The 19,199-nt window shown below is 37.7% G+C and overlaps 2 protein-coding genes across 15 annotated transcripts in view; one reads left to right on the plus strand and one right to left on the minus strand.

Annotated features, from left to right (window-relative positions):
• The window catches only part of DCP1B (decapping mRNA 1B), a 62,329-nt gene extending 45,459 nt beyond the window's left edge, over window positions 1-16,870 (minus strand). The window contains exons 1-3 of one of the 3 annotated variants that reach the window (XM_073223876.1): window positions 16,609-16,870; window positions 12,941-12,981; window positions 8,973-9,100 (exon numbers count right to left, since the gene is read on the minus strand). In XM_073223876.1, the coding sequence (XP_073079977.1) occupies window positions 8,973-9,100; window positions 12,941-12,981; window positions 16,609-16,758 (319 nt within the window). In that variant the 5' untranslated portion in view covers window positions 16,759-16,870. The remainder of the gene's footprint in view (window positions 1-8,972; window positions 9,101-12,940; window positions 12,982-16,608) is intronic. The other 2 variants (XM_037014915.2, XM_037014916.2) reach the window with 2 other exon arrangements.
• The window catches only part of CACNA1C (calcium voltage-gated channel subunit alpha1 C), a 654,724-nt gene that overhangs the window by 13,295 nt on the left and 622,230 nt on the right, over window positions 1-19,199 (plus strand). The gene's annotated exons all lie outside the window — the stretch shown is intronic.

A 19,199-nucleotide genomic window follows, 5' to 3' on the forward strand; every position in this document is an offset into this window, starting at 1 on the left:
TTCCAACAAATTAGTCCATTTCATCTAGATTGTTGAATTCATGGGTATAGAGAAGTTCATAGTATTTCCTTCATTATCCTTTAATGTCTGTAAGGACTCCCTCTTTCATTCCTGCTAATTTGTGTCCTCTTTCTCTATTTTTTCTGTCTTGATCAATCTGGCCAGGGTTTTATCAGTTTTACTGACTCTTTTCAAAGAACCAGCTTTTGGTTTCACTGATTTTCTCCATTGTTTTCCTGTTTCCTATTGTTTTCTGCCCATTTTATTATTTCCTTCCTTCTGCTTGTTTTAAGTTTAATTTGCTCTTCTCCTTCAAGTTTCTTAAGGTAGAAAGAAACTAATTCCTTTGAGACCTTTCTTCTTTTCTAATATGAATATTTGATGTTATAAATTTCCCTGTAAGTCCAACTTCAGTTACATCTGATAATTTTCACTTTTATTTAGCTCAAACATTTTCTAATTTTCCTCCATCTCTGGGGAATGTTCCAGGTGCCTTGCTGTTACTGATTTTGTTTAATTCCTTTGTGGTAAGAGAGCATACTTTGTGTAATTTCAATTTCTTCAACTTTTTAGGTTTTGCTTTATGACCCATGATAAAATTCATCTTGAGGAATGTTCCATGTACTCTTGAGAAGAATGGGCATTCTGCTATTGTCGGATGGAATGGTGTACAAATGTCAATTATGTCAAGTTGAAAGCATTGGTCAGGTTTTCTATATCCTTTCTATTTTCTGTCCAGCTGTTCTATTGATTATAGAAAGTGGAATACTGAAGTCTCCAAGTATAACTGCAGATTTTGTTTCTCCTTAGTTCTACCTGTTTTTACCTCACATATTTTGAAGCTCTGTTGTTAGGTACGTATTCATTAATGATTATTATGTATTTTGGGTGAATTGACCCTTTTATCATTACATAATATCCCACTTTATCCCTGGTAATTTTATTTGTTCTGATATCTACTTTGTCTTATATTAATATAGTTACTCCAGCTGTCTTTTAATCAGTATTTGCATAGTGTCTTTCTCCATCTTTATAACCTTTAACTTCTTTAAATCATTAAATATATAATTTAATAAATAGCATCTTGGGGAATAATTTTTTATCCAATCCAACAACCTCTTTTGGTATGGACTGGTATGTTTAGACCATTTACATTTAATATAATCATATGGTTGGATTTAGATCTGCCATTTTATTTTTTGTCTGTCACCCCAGTGTTTTGCTCTGCTGTTACCTCCTTTCTTGTCTTCTTTTGGATTATTTGACTTTTTAGTATTGTTTTATCTATCAGTTATATGTTTGTTTGCTCTGTAACCACAATATACATGCCTAACTTTTCAGTCTACTATGTATATATATATTTTAACCATTCCAAGTAAAATGAAAAGGCTTTACAACTATATAGGTCCCTTTAACCCTCCCACTTCATGTTATAGTTGTTGCAAGTTGACCATAAATTGAACCCCATTCTGTCAATATTGTAACTTTTGCTTTCAATAGTTAGAGGTATTTTAAAGAAATTGAGAGGAGAAAAATAAGTATTTACCCATACATTTATATATTTCTCTTGTACTTCCTTCATCCTGCAGTTGCAACTTCCTCTTTGATATCATTTCCCTTCACACTAAAGAACTTCTTTTAACATTTATTTTAGAACCAGTCAGCTGACAAAGAATCTTTAATTTCCCTTTATCTGAGAATGTCCTTATTTCACCTTTATTTTTCAGAGATATATCCACTAGAGACAGAAGTCTAAGTTGACAATTCTTTCATTTCACCACTTAAAAATGTTCCTCCAGTCTTCCAGACTCCATAATTCCTAAAGAGAAATCTGTAGTCACTCAAAACACTGTTCTCCTATTTATATGTATCATATCCCTCTGGTTAAAGATTTTTTGTTTTAATTTGTTTTTCAGCAGTTTATGATGTTTATGGACATGGTTTTCTTTGGGTTTATTGTTATTTGGAGTTCACTGAATTTTTAAATCCACTCATTTGTGTCTCACCAAGTTTTGAGTTTTCAGCCATTATTTATTCAAGAAATTTTCCTACACATCTTTTCCACCTTTTACAGGACTGCAACGACACAACTTCAGACCTTTGGATATTCTTGCACAGGTTTCTAAGGCCCTGTACTTTTGCTTTCTTTTATTCTCTGTATGTTAGACTGGATAATTTCTATTGATTGTTGATTTCACTGACTTTTCTTTCTTCTGTCATCTTTACTCTGCTATTTAAGACCAGCTAATGAAAATTGTTATTCAGTTCCAAATTTTCCATTTTGTTCTTTTTCATACCTATTTCTCCATGGAGATTTTCTTTCCACTCATTTCAAGAGCATTCAGTTTTCCCTCACAACATAGTAATAATGGCTGTTTAAAAGTCACTGTCTTACAATTTCAACACCTAGCTATTGATTGGCTTTTCCGTTGAGAGTTAGTCAGATTTTAGTGGTTCTTTGTAGGACTAGTAATTTAGGATTTTAACCTTGGACATTTTCATTATGTAGTGAGACTGAGTACTCTTAAAACCCTCTGGAGAATGTTTTGTTTAACAAGGTGATAAGTTCATTTAGGGTTAGACAGGGAATTCTGTCTTGTCTTTTGTGGACAATGGTTTCCATATATTAGTTCCATTTTTGGAGCTGTTTGTGTCTATCCCAAACGTATACCACTTCACTGTTAGTCTGGAACTTGGATGGTGGTTTATACTGTACATTAATCCTCAAAGCCTTTGCTATGTTTCTTTGGCTCTGTTACATGTATATGAAGCTCAGCAGTCAGACCAGGACTTGTGTTAGTTCATATACAGAATGAGGGGATCTCCTTATCCAGCTCTCATCTCTAGAATCCACCCATCTCTCCAGCTCTCAGGGGTCTTTTTCCCAGTCCTCTGGCTAGAAAGTCAGGGTTTCTCTCAGAGTTTTAGCTTCTTATACTGTCATTTTGTCAGTTGTCATGTAGTCCATATACAATTGGCTGCCTATATTATAAAGCAAAAGATAAAAAACATATAATGGGTTTTCCCCCATACTTTCAGACCACAAGGGACCTTGTTACCAGTTCCTCTGGCAGAGACAGGATGTTTATTGGGGTATTTAGGTGCCTGTGCCACCACTATCACTATCACAGGGGCAGTTCAGCTTTGCACTGCAATTGGCTTCAGGGTAGGTCTGGGAGAGAAAAAAAAGGGGGTGGGGAGAGGATGAATCACTTCACACAGGAGTTCATTTCTCCAGTCCCCAAACCAGAAAGAAGGGTTTCTCCTTTTTTGTTGTTCTTGTCCACAGTTCTGTTTCTTGGTCCACTCCTGAGTCAAAGCCAGAAGGCACAGAAGCAAAGAATAAAATCAGGCAGCATCACCATACTGGATGTTCTTCAAGTTCTGACTCCCCTCCCCAATATGCCTGTTAGTGTTTACTTTTAGAATCCTCAATTAGTTGCTTTTTGTATACCATCCAGAACTTTTAGCTCAGTGAGAGAGATATACTACAGTGAACTTACTTTATTTTGGCTGGTGCTGGAAGCTTAATCCCTTTTTGTTATAAGAAGTCATTAAATACCCCCAAGTAACAAATAATGAAAGCCTGAACTGGGATGGATGCAGAAATGGAAAGGAAGAGAGAGCTGCAGACCACTACTGAACAGACTCAGCAAATGGCTGTGGAGGCTTCAGTTTGCTTTACTATTACATACATGATAAAATACAATTTATTTACAATTACTTAGCTTTACAAGTGATTTGTTTATACAAATGGGTACTAGAAGTCCTCTGCCCTAAAAGGAAGTTACTCTTAGGATCTAGATAAGTTTTACACTTATATGAATTTTCCTACGGAAATAATGCTATGTATGCTAGTGTTATATTTTTTTGGTATATCATTATAGCATTGGTGGGGAATTCTTAAGTAGATGCACAGTGGGCTAAAAATGTTCTTGTGAGTTGACTTCGACACTTAACCACCATCTAAAATACTGTTTTTCTAAATGTATTCTGATATCCAATTATTTTTTTACTCAAAAACAACATATGTACATAACTTAAAAAGTCAAATACTTTTTAAAGAAGGTTTAAACAATAACAGAACTCTTCTCTGGCCATTACATCCTGATTACTGCTCCCCAAAAGCAACCTTAATTACATCAAGAGTTATTACTGATCTCTATTTCTCATCCAACTTTTCTTCTGGCATTTAAATCTTTTTCTATACATCATGTATCATTACCCCAGGAATTAAGGATTGCATCCTTTTGTTGTTCTCCTTTTCCACTCCCTGTCAGTTCTCAATGTTCCTTTATTACTAAAATCACTTAAAAAGAAATTATAAACATATAAATAGATTTAAAATATCAATGGTCAATTTTTTCATGGACACCCTTCCTGAAGCCCTTCATCCTACTTTAGCCTGACTCATCTTTAGACCTTTAGTTGCAGAGAGGTCATTATGGGACTCCTCTTTACTACTGCTCTCAGAGTTCCTTTATCCCCATCCTGTGTTTGGATCCCCCCTTTTCCTGGATGGCTTGTGTATGAGTCACAATAGGCTAAGTTATGCTGCAGTAACAAACAACCCCCAAAATGTCAATGGCTTACCATGACAAAAGTTTTCTTGTGCACATTACATGTGCACTATGGGTCACCTTTACTTTTGTGCCATGATATCTTCATTCCAGCACCCAGGCTGACAAAGCAGCCTCTGCCTAAAATACTAAGTCATTATGCAGAAGGAAAAAAGACATGGTGAATCATGAGCTAATTCTTGAAGTATCTGCTCAGAGTGAAACATATCACTTCTACCCACCTTCACAGGCCGAAGCAATTCACATAGTCATACTTGAGTTCAACAGGCTGACTACATATTCTCCTAGAGGGTGGGTCACTGGGGAAAGGAACCAAATCGTAGTCAGGTCTGACCTCAATACAGCAGAAATACATTATCTTCTGGAGGGAGGCAAAATTAATAATTGTAAACGATGAAACTACTGTAGCACATCTTCCTCTCCCCTGTTTATTCCACCTTTTTTCATTAAATTCATCCTCCACCTTTAGAGGTTTATGTCTCTTTTCATTCCTTTACTGTCATTTCAACAGTTTCAGAACCACAGGAGTGTGTTCAATCTGCCATGTTTAGTGAAAAGTCTACCAACCAATTACTTAAAAGGGAACTTCTATGACATGGCCTTTTGACAGATTGGAGCTGTCTGTAATTATCATTTTCATTCAGTGTACCACTGCCATTATTTATAGCAGTTTTTCCCAGATTCTACAATGTCAATGAAGAGTTTAAATTGTATTTCTTTTTTAATGACAAACTACCTAATATGGTAAATTTGCTTAGAACTGAGGAGTTGTTTTCTAAAATAGCTTTGATCCTAAATACCTTGATTTTGCCTTTTCTGATTTACTCTAAGCTCTAGGCTTATGCCTACAATGAAATTAAGCAGCTCAAGAGGATTTCATTCTAATTCTGTAACCACAAACAATGATACACTCAACATGTTGGCCTAGATCTGAAATCTGCCTGTCATTGCTGTCCATAACTTACTTTAAATATTGTGATATGTTTGGGAAAATACATTTCTAAAATATATCTCCATATACCAAAATCCTATTTAGTTGTGAAATGGAAAACAGAGTAAATGGTCACTAAAGGGGAATAATGTCTAAGAAATGGTAAAATTCAGCCTTTTGTCATATCAGCTTTTGATATTCTCCTCTCTAATATCTGAGATACAACAGATTCTCAATCTGAAAAAAAACTTGCTTTTTAAATTTTGGAATGTACACTAAACTGATTGTTTCTTTACAGTAAACTTTGCTCAAACAGCATACATGTGTTAGTACTTTCACTGCTTGGGCCTGGGCCTTTAAAATTAGGCCTTTTCAGTACAGAAAAGCTGTTTCCATCTCAAGATTGTTGTGTGCCCTGGTGATTACTAAATCCCTTTAAACTTAGTTTCCTCATTTACAAAACAGGAATAGTAGCCTTTTGAAGAAGTTATCAGAATTAAACAGCTCATATACAGGCCTGAACATAGTATCTGGCAGACAGTAAATCAATAAGTGTTCACTGAATAAATTAATTTTTATCACAACTTGAACAGCAATCTTATTTGCTTTTAAAGTTTATACAGATCAAATTCAACTACAATCAAGTTTAGAAATTATAAATCCTTTACTGTAATAAGACTATATTTTGTGTTTGGTCAAAATTTAAAGTTATTTATTAAATATCTTTTTTTAATTATTAAATGAAGAGAGTTTGAGATTTACACTTTTATTTTGCTCTTCTAAATTTACCCAATTCAAGAGAGGGATAGTTATTTCCTTAGGTACTAATTTTTTTAACCTAATGGATCTAAAAAACTCCATCAGAAAATTCATCACAAATCTGTATCAATTCTACCTCTTGAAATGTCCAAATATGACCTACGACATATGCAGACCAAAGTGAAATGCCAAAACTAGACAGAGTGATTTCTGACTGTACAGACCTTGAGGGGTACAGAGTTCTAAAAACCAGTCCTGAATGAAGCTGGATTCATTGTCTAAAGGATGATGAATTAATTTCTATGTTATCAGAGAATATGTAAACCATATGCAATTATTATATATAGGATGTGAATTACTTAAAAACATTTGAGAACTGAGAGCCTGAAAGCACCTGTGGCAAGTCCTTCTGTGAACCTTTGATGTCACAGGATGAAAGCCTTTTAAAAATAAACTAAACTAAAACCAAATGGCTATGGCTGCAAAGGCAGTAAGAATCAGATATTAAGGAGGAAAAAAAAAAAGCCAATTTAACCACAAAGGTAAATAGATCCATTTCCCTTCTATTCTTTGTTGTTCAACCATGTCATTTTTTTCTTATGGAAATTCATAAGAAACACTTTAAAATGCATCCCAAAGGCTGCCATCAATTTGTATTCATGTTTAATAGTGCAGAAAGCAGTACAGGTGGTGAAAAAAAGCAACAGAACTGAAATCCGAATTGGTAGCTTCAGGTCTGTTACTTCACTGTGCCTCACTTTTCTTATCTGCAAAATGGCAGTGAAAATGTCTACCCTACAAAGTCATGATTATGAAATATGGTAAAATAAATGAAAATGCCTAAAACAGTGCCACTCAATAGAAATATAAGGTGAACCACCAATGTGAGCCACATGTTATTTTATATCAAAAAATAAAAGAAGCAGGTGAAATTAATTTTAATAATGTTTTATTTAACTCAATATATTCAAAATATCATTTCAACAGGTAAATCAATATAAAATTACTGAGTTTTTTACATTCGTTTTTTTGTACTAAGTCTTTGAAAATCAATGTGTATTTTATACTCACAGCACAGCTCAATTCAGACTAGCCACATTTCTAGTGCCAAACAGCCATATGTAGCTAGTGACTAGGACATCAGACAGCATCTGCTCAGAACCAAGGGTGAGGTTTAATGTATATTTATTAGGTTCAAGTAGTATTTCCTATGAGATAAGTCCTGTGGGACTTAGGAACCTTGTTTTATATATCAACCACATTAAAGACAATTTGTATTTTTAAATTTTTGGTATACTACATAATAAAATATGTAGTATTATAATAAGAACTTAACAAATTATTTATACTGACTAGACAAAGTATCTAAAATAAGAGTAGCCAAAAATCATCACTGTCTGATAGTCATTTATTTTATCCTTGTGGTTACTTATTAGGATATGAATTATGTATCAGTTTGACATAGAATCTAATTGTCTAGAAAAGGAAAATAAAACCTAACTATAAACACACCAACAATTCAAACAACTACAAGCTACAGTTGATTAAACTACACCTTCCAGCAAAGAAATAGGAACAGAAAACAAAGCATTTCTCTGTATTATTACATTTTTCACTTCACAGGACCTACCATTAGTAAGTCATGTTACAGTTTTAATAGCTTTCATTTTTTTCTCACAGAAATTTAACAACTCTCTAAATAATAGGATGACCACCTATTATGACAATGTAATGGTGTGTGAATATAATTATAAATAAATATAGCACTAAGATAATGCTATATTTACTTCAAAACAATTCACTGGGGTTAAAACATTAAATGCTATTGTATTACATTAATTAAAATTATACTGAATAGTATACAGTAGGCAAATTCTTGTTTATTGAGCTCAAAGAGTAGGGTGGAAAATGCAATGGAAACATTTCTTAACCAAAGGGGTCCTTTTGAAAGTTATCTACAAAGCACAGAGCATGTGTGAGCACACACACACATTTATTTATCAGTATGCTCTTTTTCTGTGTATGGAGATGCCCCTGCAGTTCATCTATTTTTATCATGTTTTCTCTGGACTGCCCAATAGACTAACACAAGTGGTTCGAGATACAGAAGAAAAACGGGAAATATAATGTTGGAGAGGTGACTGCCACCTCCTTTCAAATATGATAAGGGCCATTTAATTACCTAACAGAACTTCAACATTATGAAGTATTATGAAATTCTTAATGACCAAAACTCTTTGGACTTGGATTTTTCATTTGCTATGCATTCAAAAGATGGCACTTCTAGAATACAGGCTTTCTCCCTCAAACATATCAGACACTCTCTCAGTCAGAAGCCATATTCAAGGAAAAAGCACCGCTAGCTGAATAATTAATTCCATGTTCTGCAGCACAACCTATATACGTGTCTGTACCTCTGCAGTCTCCTGACCAAGAATTTGCCTTACTCAGACCTCTCTGATGGGTCTAGCTGCAAACGATAGGCTTTAAATAGTTATATCACCACATTCACATTGTTTTCATTTAAGTTTTCCCAAGGAAGACGCTACTTGCTCAATCAGGTGTGCATTTCCCAAGCTAACAAGTGCTGATCCCTCAAGTCACTGATACTGAGCACAAACACAAAGACATCCACTGTGCAACTGTTAACACCTGGCCAAATTGCAGAAATAAAACTACTCAATGCATTAAGAAAGACTCACATCTGGCATTTCTGTAGAGAAGGAAAGGGTCCTGGAGCTGGAAATCCAGATCTTTAGTAATGGGTTCTGTTCTGTTTTCCATGCTCAGCCTATTCATAATGGTGAACCCATGCTGTGGAGAGGCAGACCTAAAAATCACAAGGGGTGGGGAGCACATCAAAAGACAAGTTGTTCCGTACAGAATACTGTCAGACACATTTGAATGTGTCTCCAAAACTTTTTGTATGGTTATGCAGCTTTGTGCAAGTAGCTGGACACCTATGAAGCAATGACTATACGCTGGCTAACAATACTCACATGCTAATTTACACACTAATCCATATGTAACACGTACAGCGGGGCAGTCACTGCTGTTCTTTTGGTAAAATCCAGTCCTGCCAATTTAGCTACGTGTGTGTATGTATCCTATTACCCTACCTACACTGTAAATTCCTTTAAGGCAGAGATGGTAACTACCTTTTAAAAATTACTGATAGGTTCCTTGAAATAATCTTGATAGTTAATATAGATAGTAGCATCTTGAAGTTAATAATACATCACAATTATATGAAGACATTTTTTCATAAAAATGTTAAGTGTTGGTTTGAAATTGAAAGCTGCAAAATTTCTTAGAGAAATGATGCACCTCTAGTCAATGAACTTGTGATGATACAGTATCATTATAAGATTATATAATTTAGTGCAAAGCAGACATTTTGTTTTCTTCAATATAAAGCAAAGTTTCACAGATAAACTACTATTAAAGTTTTTCTCTATAAAAATGTGAGATTTAGTGACTTTTTATTTTTCATTTCACGCAATAAACCTTCAGTGCCCACTCTCCGTCAAGCAGGAAGAACCCAAATGATAACAAGAACACACCCTGCAACTACGTGTGCCTGTGCCTGCCCCTGGTGGCAGCTGTGCAGAAATTCAGCTGTGCCACTTCTGGTGACAAATGAAATGCCACATGCTCACATACTGAAACTGAAACAAGCAGAACTCATCTATTAACTTTAAAAGTAGGATACCAGGGTAACAAAACCACAGAAATATTATGAGCAATAGGAAGAAAGGGTGTTTATATCTTAGTTTCATTTCACCTTTAACTATTCAATGCTGATAAAGAAGTAAAATATAGTTAATTACCATTTATAAAAATTTCTTTTGAGACCTCCAATTTAAAAAAGATGGAAGGTAATCCTTGCTTAACTAATTTTACAAAGAGGTAAAGTGTGGTGGGAATATAATCAATATCAGAAATAATTATGCTAATCATTTCAACTTAAATTCCCTTAAGAATGAAAACTGACTTCCAAAGATCTCTGACAGAGGGGTCTCTGTAAGTGCGAAGTTCAAAATCACCTGTGGGTGTCTCTATAAACTCTCTATTATAGAAAGGAAAACATAGGAAAAGAAAAGAAGTAACTGTTAAAATTGGATTAGGTGTTTTTACACAGAATCAGCATTTGATTCTTCAAGTATTTCATTATCACAACAGGTTGTCATCTCTCTAATAGTATGGTAACTATACCATCTTATAATTTATAATATAGGCTCAGGGAATAAATGTGCCAACTATTAGAAAGCAACATCTGAAAGAAAAGTCAAAATATCACTGGCGGCTTCACTACCTGTACCAAAACCTCCCTTCTGATTTTTATGAGCTTTCTGTCATTCTCTACCAAAGAAAAACTTGAACAGACTAGGATCTGGGGGTAGAGGGAGAAGAGGGATGAGAGGAGCCATTCTTGAGTTAGATCTGGGGAAGAGACTGAGAAATAGGAAAGGATTTGTTTCTCAGTTGATCTGTTTAATTGACAGCTCCATTAAGAACCCAGAATAAAAGAAGTAGTACTTGAAAATATAAGTGCACATTTGGTTTGGGTACAAAACAGAAAATACTGTGTAATCTGTTACTCTTCTGCACTCAAAAAAAAAAAACCCTATTAAAAATCCCTAAAAATAATGCATGTTAATACATCTTTTCTTTTCATTTCTCAAAAGAATTAATACTTGTGAGAAATGAGTGAGAGTGTATATTGTATGCATGACACACAGCGGAATTCAACTGTGTGGTTTTCTTCCCACACTTCACGATTCTAAGAGGCAGTCTGTGCCCGCCCAGAGAGGCCCATGTGGCAGCACGCCCGGCGCCTCATGGACATGTGGAGCCTACCGGGAACTAGTGCAGCCATGGCTCCTGGCACCCTCCATTTTCCCGAACAAACTGACTTGGTGTCATCTGCCCACATGGCCGCATCATCCATTCCTTTCTTTCCACTCGCACTGCAGCTCCCCTCCACCTACACTTGTGGACTTCTACCGTCTGCACTGTGCCCACTGCAGGTCTCTTGGTATCTGGTTCAGCCCATCCTAGGTGGCTCACTGTCCTCTGTATCCTTGCTGGCCCCCAAACCCAACCATTAGCCCTCAGCAGTTTCCACTCCTTCAGAAAACACTTTTTCTCTCATGTTTCAACCACCAAATTAATGCAGATACCCCAAACCCTCTAGCTGCATCCCTGACCCTATCCTGAGGGACTGGGAATCTCCATTCAACTACCCCATCACTCCAAAGTCACCATTTCAAAATAAAGTTAAAACTTATCTCAAACCATATTCTCAACCTGTCTTCCCATCCTGCCAAGGACATTGTCATTCTCAGTCTTCCACTTCAAAATCTTACTGTTATTTTTAAAATCTCACATTCCCTCTCTACAGTCTTTCACTAAATCCTTTCCATTTCAACTTCTATCTTCTAATCCATACTCGTGTCACCTCATATCTGCTCCACTGCAGTGATCTTCTCCATGTCATCTCTAACTTTAATTTCTGAAGCAATGCATCCTCACAATGCTACATACCTCCATATGCTTCCTCTACATGGTTTACCATAATTACATTACTCCCTGTTGGTGAACCTTCAGAGACTCCCTACTAAGAAAATAAATTTCAAAATCCTTATTTCAAGCTAGCAAAATCTCTTTCTCTTCACTGTCAACTCCTAATTAATATAAACCAACATAAACTCTGCACCAGAGTCATTTTCCTCACTGTCCCTTTAACACACTATGCTGATGCGATTCTTCCTACTGGGACTGCACTTACCTCTTCCTCTATACAAGTCCAATTCTACCTTACTCCTGAAGCCTACTCAAGACTCACGAATTCTCTAAGGTCCTCCACAGTCACAGCAGCCTATTTATTGCTTATAGCCTATCAACTGGCACTGAGGACAGCCTCTCTGTACTGTGGGTTATAAATGTGAATGTATGTGTAAAAATATGTATGTGTGTGAGCACATTTTCTGTCTCCCCAGTGAAACCATTAGCCCTAGAAGGCTGTGTGCTAAGACTCTTTCATCTTTGCATCCTCACTGATAGACTTTGCTATGACATTTTACGTGAACATTTATGTGAATAAAAAGGCTATTAAGACAACATACATATGTTTGTGTGCACATGGGATATTAATAATATCTGATAAAAATTACAAGAACATGAATTTATGATATCTGTCCTGAAACATATTCTACTGACTATACAATGGAAGACTCAAAGATGTCTTTAATTTTGGATCTTACTTCTTTAGAGTCAAGGGCAGGGGAGGGAGGTGACCAATAAAACCCTTTTCTAAATATTAATTAAATAACCCAGTATTTTTAATTTTGTACTTCTAGTTCCTTGCCAATGCATTATATTCAAGAACTTTGTACCACTTATTTGAATTGAATATTAAATACCATTTTAGAAAGAACATAGAAATTTAAGTTTATCTATATTGACGTTTAAGTTAATTCTAAGATGAGCACTCATCACACTATACCAGGGAACATTATTCGGTATTCCCTTCCTTAGGTCAACTAAGAACTTCAAATCAAGTTCTTTTACTTCTCACTGAAATATTCAAAATACTTTAAAATAAAACTTGAGCTAAAATGTTCCTTCAAAGATTGTCAGTTTCTTTATAAAAGTAACATAACCTTACCTTGTATAAACAAATAAGGTTCCTTCCACATCAGTCTTTTCCTAAAAGATAAAAGCAAGACAAACAGCAAAGTATGTACATTTTCTTCATTACAGTAAACATTCAGGGGCTGGAGAACATATTAGTTCTTACAGAGTAGGAATTCTATCCAGTTCCAAGCAGGGACACATCCATGCACCATGAGGGGTTACTTTTTGGAGAAGAGCAGGCCCCCCCCACCCATGTGTGGTTCTGCTGATAAAGCAGCAGGAAGCAGCCATTCTCCTTTTTTAATTTACAAGATAAATCACATTAACTCCCTCTATCAAATACAGAGCAACAAACCTGTCTGATAGAGTGAAGAAAATAAATATGCTCCGTGGGCTCATTAGAAAGAAGAGACTAAGTGTGCTGCCCTTTCCTTGACTCTCTGAACTGGGGTATGCGGCGAGCTGCTCAAGTCATTGGGGTCTGCATTTCTCCTTGTCTGTACTTCAAGAGCTCATGTTCTCTTGCCATAGCCTGTCACCTAGAGAGCAGATAACTCTACTCTGACTACCACATAGAAGAGAGCAACAATACCCTAGTTTTCAGACAAATTAACCACCTGCTTGGGATGGAATATTTACAGGCAAGTTCTGATCTTTGAAATAAAGTTAGGCAGAAACCTTACCAAACTAGGGTTCAAGAAATCTGCCTGGGAGAAACCAAGAAATTAGTTAAAATGGAAAACTAACATTTCAGTTTGACTATGTAATCAGAATTCAAAATGTACTTTTGCTATTTACATGGCTTAATTTCAGCATCCTATTTCACTTCCCAATGTTATTATTAATATCATTACCAAAATCATTCAAAATGTAAGTACTTCAATTTTGCTGAAAAACAGACTATGAACAAAGGTATAATATTAAAATATTTTTTTAAAGGCACACACTAAATTGGAAGCATAATCCTTTCACATGCTTAAGTAATGTCAGCAATTATCTTGGTCAGTCCCCACATGAGCAGAATGAGATTCACTGAGAACTTTCTATAACTATAAACTCTTAAGCGCCTCCTCAGACCTAGGAATCAGAGACCCTGGGGATGGAGCCTAGCAATCTTTTTTAATTAAGCCACCTGGGTGTTTCTGGTACATGCTACACGAGAACCACTGCCTTAGTCCAATCATATTTTCTCCCCATATAACTAGGTTGAGTTCTGAAAACAAAACCGCCCCAAATTATATTAAACATCACCATTGTTTTTTAAGAGCAAATGGCTATTAAGAGCAAATTACTTAGTAACAAGATTTTTAACCCCTGTTCACAGAATGTGCAACTAGAAATAAAGAATACGTAACAGTTAAAACATCCTAATCCATCTTTTATCTAATCTATAAACACTGGTAAGAAAGTTAGGCTTCATCCTTAAACTAGATTTCCTATGAAGGTTGAATAAATCACTTCAATCTACCATGAAAAGTATCCTTATTTCTAAAATGTGACCCATTTGCCATTGTGCCTTGAAAAATACTGAGTCCAAATGAAAAAAAAATTATGCAGAAATTTTTTTTCTAACTCATAACAAGCAATTCTTAAAACTGAGTATGACAACCAAAAATTGTCTTTAGACATGTCAAATGCTGCCTGGAGGTCACATCAACCCCAGTTAAGAACTAAGCTCTATGGACTGAGAGCTAAAAATAACACCAGGGTTATCTTCTACTGACACATAAGGGGGTGGCCTTTCCTGGTAATGGGAGTAGCTCTAGCTCTACAAATCTTATCCCATTCATGACAATTTTTTAATGCTTCCTTAAAACCTTTGTCTGTCCACCCTTCCTCCCTGATTCCGCCTCCTCTGAATGCCTGAAGACATTCTTCATCTATTTTGTGTAGTAAGAATTCCCATCATTTATAACCCACCTGCCTTCTTGCATATACTTTCTCTTCCAACCTCAAAAATACTCTTTATATCTTCACTAGATTTCTGTTCAAAAGGCTCCCATCCAGAGGCCTGAGAGACGGCAAATGGAGGCAGTAGTGACTTGTTTCCCCTGAGCAACTGCTCCGCAACTCAACTAGGTATCTTTGTTCTGGCTACCACAGCCTTGAAGATTAGTACTTTGAAAGGATGACTTTTTACTTAACTAATTATGCTCTATCTGAAGGCTACACGTCCAGGAAGCAGGAAAACACAGCTCCTTTAAACAACACATTGTGACACTTTTCTACTTTAAAGGCTTCAGGAGAAGGGCTTCACTGAGACCTAATAAACCTCTGTAACTATTTTAACAGGTATGTATCACATAGATCCTGCCAAAAATCTATAGGACATTGTGGGTTTTTAATAAGAATGTTTTCTACTATACATTAACCATGTCTCAGGATTCTCCAAACTCTAATCCTAGTGTCAGATCGGTATATGGAACTGTACATCCCCGATCCTTATCTACTACAGAATTACCTTGACAGAAGGAGCACATTATGCCTTTGGCATTTTTCTATAGAGCAGTATACTAGCAATGTAAGATACAGGATATCTTCGTACTTTTTCTAAATTGCCATTGAAGAAATTGTCTACTACATTGCTCAATATCCTTTATATAAAGACCCAGGTAACAATTTCCCTAAAAACTAAAGAGAAATAACCTCTCTCCTTATCAACTGGCATACTTCCTATTACAGAACAACTACTAGTAAAGCGCTCTCCCCATTTTCCCTTCTTGAGGCAGACCTAAATTCCTTGCCCTTACAGTGAATTTCCTCAGTTAAGAACTTAGGGCAAAGCTGTTAACTTCTCTCCCATTTTAGAATCTTACTTTTGTACCTTTTTACTTTTGTTAGTGATTTTCAGGTGAATTTTAATTACAGACTGTTGAAGATCTGCACTGGAGAGTAGAGATAAGTAGGCAATAAAATGAATGTGGGTGTCAAAAAATATATGAATTTGTTCAAAATGGACGTTTTTCCTTCTTAAATTTTGGTGTTACTGCCTTGGAGAATACATTTCGAAAAATCATCTGAAATCCATTCATCCAGGCCCAGTTCTTTATATTGCTTTGAAACTTACTCAAAAATAATGACGGATGATATATATAGTTGATGGATTCATATTATTGGGACAAAAATCACTGAGGAAAAGAGAAAAAATTACATCTGTTCACATTCAAATGGGTGGGTTGCAAAATTACACGCAGTTAATTGCTGCCACGAGCGTCAAGTGTCTTCTGCTGCTACCCATTTTAATTGTGAGAAAAATCACATTTCATCTGATCATTGGGGTCCTGCTCCCAAACGGACTCAACTATCAAACTCATTTTGGTCTTGGTGCGTTGCGGTGTTGTCATCTTTTTCAAAGCGTCGCCTCCTGCCAAGGGTTGCACCCAGCCCCGTTTTGTCTTTTACTTCCTCACGTTTGCCCTTTCCTCCGTGTGCGCTCCCCTCCCACCAAGGTTTGACTTGGGCTCGTCCATGTAAGGCTGAGCCTCAGAACCCGCGCTCTTTCCGCAGCCCCGGCCCTGCCTGCTCGAGCAGCCCGCCTTCCCGGGGCGCACGGGTCTCCGGCCTCCGCTCTCAGAGCCCCGCGTCCGGGCCTGCCGTCCCACCGAGGGCCCGCGCGGCCGCCTCCCCACTCGGCCCCCCTCCCCCGGGCCTGCGAGGCCGACGGCGCGTCCCCACCGGCCCCGCCGCGTCGGCACGCACCCATTCGTTGGCCCGATGGCCGAAGGTGTACAGAGCCACCTGGCTGGCCACGTCCACGATGCGGTTGATATAGGGGTCGTGGCGCTGCAGGGCCGCCAGGCTGATGTCGCGCCCCTGGCCCACCAGGCCGCCCGCCGCCACGGACACCATCTTCCCTCCCTCCTGGCCCGACGCGGCCCCCGGGAAGCCCCTCTCAACAGACCGCAGAGCCAACGAGCAGGCGCGCACCGGCTGCCCGCCGCCCTCTCAGCCGAGAGGCCCGCCCCCTCCAGCGAGCCCCGCCTCTCTCACCAGACCTTACCAATCAAGGGCCGCGCTCCCTGACTCGGGAGATCGTTGCCTCTGGCAACTCGCGGTCTGTTTTCTCCCCCACCCCCCACTATCCCCCAGTGCTGTTTGCTTTCCACGTGAGCCTTGGAGCTGCGCGCGCCGTAAGATGTGTCTTCGATGGGTTCGATGTCTTGGCGCGGCATCTCTTAGGCGCTCACGGATCAAACCTGGAGTGATAAGAACCTCAAGCCATTGATAACTAGAGAGAAAGGGAATTGGGTTTGTATGTGTGCTAACGCCCGGCGGTCTCACGGTGCGGTCCTCGGACCCCCCTGGGGTCAGCCATTTTCATGACAATGCTAAGTAAGACTCGCGTGCTCCTTTCACTGTGTTGACATCTGCACCAATGGTGCAAAGCCAGTGGTGGGTAAAAGTGCAGGTGTCTTAGCATGAATCAAGGCAGGGGCAGACACCTCGCTGCAAAGGCCAGCACCACTCAAGTGTTCTCGATAAAGCAGTAAAAACGATTCATTATTAAAGTTCACCCTTTTGGTACACTTTTTAAATTCTGAGTGAAAAAATAGTACTCATAAATCACGTGTGCTCAATACCGAAGTGCCATATTTGTCTCCAAGAAAACACATCCATGCTTGAATTGCAAGCTGAACTAGTGATTTTATTTGTATTACCATGGAACACTATTTTCACGAAAGAAAGATGGACAAACTATGGTTATTCAGGCAGGTATTTGACAGACTTTTTTCTAAAATAAATAACATTCACTTGTCACTTCCAGGAAAACAAGGACAATTATTGCCAATGATAATTTTTGAGCTTCCAAGGGAGAATTGGAAGTTTAGAAGATGTGTATCCACTGCCAGGAGCTGGCTGGCTTATCAATACTTAGTTTTTTATTATGAGATCAAGTGGGAATTTGGAAAGTCTGTGATGAGGGGTTTGCTCTTGAACCCTTGGGAGAAAGGTGATTGTTTATCACTCTGGTGTATGCATAACTGGATGGAACTTTTTGTTAAAATCTATCAGTAAACCTTTAACATATCTTTTCTGGAGAAATTTATCTTTGAGTCTTGGTGCCTATGGGCTAAGGCTATCTTCCCATGTACCCTGTATCCCTACCACATGGCCCACTACTTGTGCTGAATAGAGATTGAGTAAATACTTACTCTATTGAACCAAACAATGAGTGAGTAGAATTTACTCATTAAATTTTTTTTAAGAGCTCATGATTTTCAGAAATCCAAGTTGGTATAAAAGAAAATACAATAGTAAGTCCTGATCTTTCAGAGTTGACATTCCAAGGAAGACAGGAAAAAATGGAAACATGTTTTAATTTCACATATTGTAAGAAAAAAAGGAAAAGGGAAAAAACCTTGAAGATTAGAAATCACCCTCAGTAAAAGAGATACATAATGTTGCAATGACTCCGGCATTGCCATATTGTTGTCTCCTGGCCCACAGAGTTTTGTTCGATTATTTATTTTATTTTATTTTATTTTATTTTATTTTATTTTATTTTATTTTAGTATCATTACTTGCAATTACATGAGGAACATTATGGTTACCAGACTCCCCCCATCACCAAGTTCCCCCCACATTCCCCATTGCAGTCACTGTCCATCAGCGTAGTAAGATGCTGTAGAGTCACTACTTGTCTTCTCTGTGTTGCACAGCCCTCCCCGCGCCCCCCTACACTATACATGCTAATCATAATGCCCCCTTTCTTTTTTCTTCCCCCTTATCCCTCCCTTCCCACCCATCCTTCCCAGTCCTTTACCCTTGGGTAACTGTTAGTCCATTCTTGGGTTCTGTGAGTCTTCTGCTGTTTTGCTCCTTCAGTTTTTCCTTTGTTCTTATACTCCACATATGAGTGAAATCATTTGATACTTGTCTTTCTCTGCCTGGCTTATTTCACTGAGCGTAATACCCTCTAGCTCCATCCATGTTGTTGCAAATGGTAGGATTTGTTTTCTTCTTATGGCTGAGTAATATTCCATTGTGTATATGTACCACCTCTTCTTTATCCATTCATCTATGGATGGACACTTAGGTTGCTTCCATTTCTTGGCTATTGCAAATAGTGCTGCAATAAACATAGGGGTGCATTTGTCTTTTTCAAACTGGGCTGCTGCATTCTTAGGGTAAATTCCTAGGAGTGGAATTCCTGGGTCAAAGGGTATTTCTCTTTTGAGTTTTTTGAGGAACCTTCATACTGCTTTCCAAAATGGTTGAACTAGTTTACATTCCCACCAGCAGTGTAGGAGGGTTCCCCTTTCTCCACATCCTTGCCAACATTTGTTGTT

Source organism: Manis javanica, chromosome 15 (genome assembly GCF_040802235.1).
Source record: "Manis javanica isolate MJ-LG chromosome 15, MJ_LKY, whole genome shotgun sequence".
In the NCBI taxonomy this organism is placed as follows: domain Eukaryota; kingdom Metazoa; phylum Chordata; class Mammalia; order Pholidota; family Manidae; genus Manis; species Manis javanica.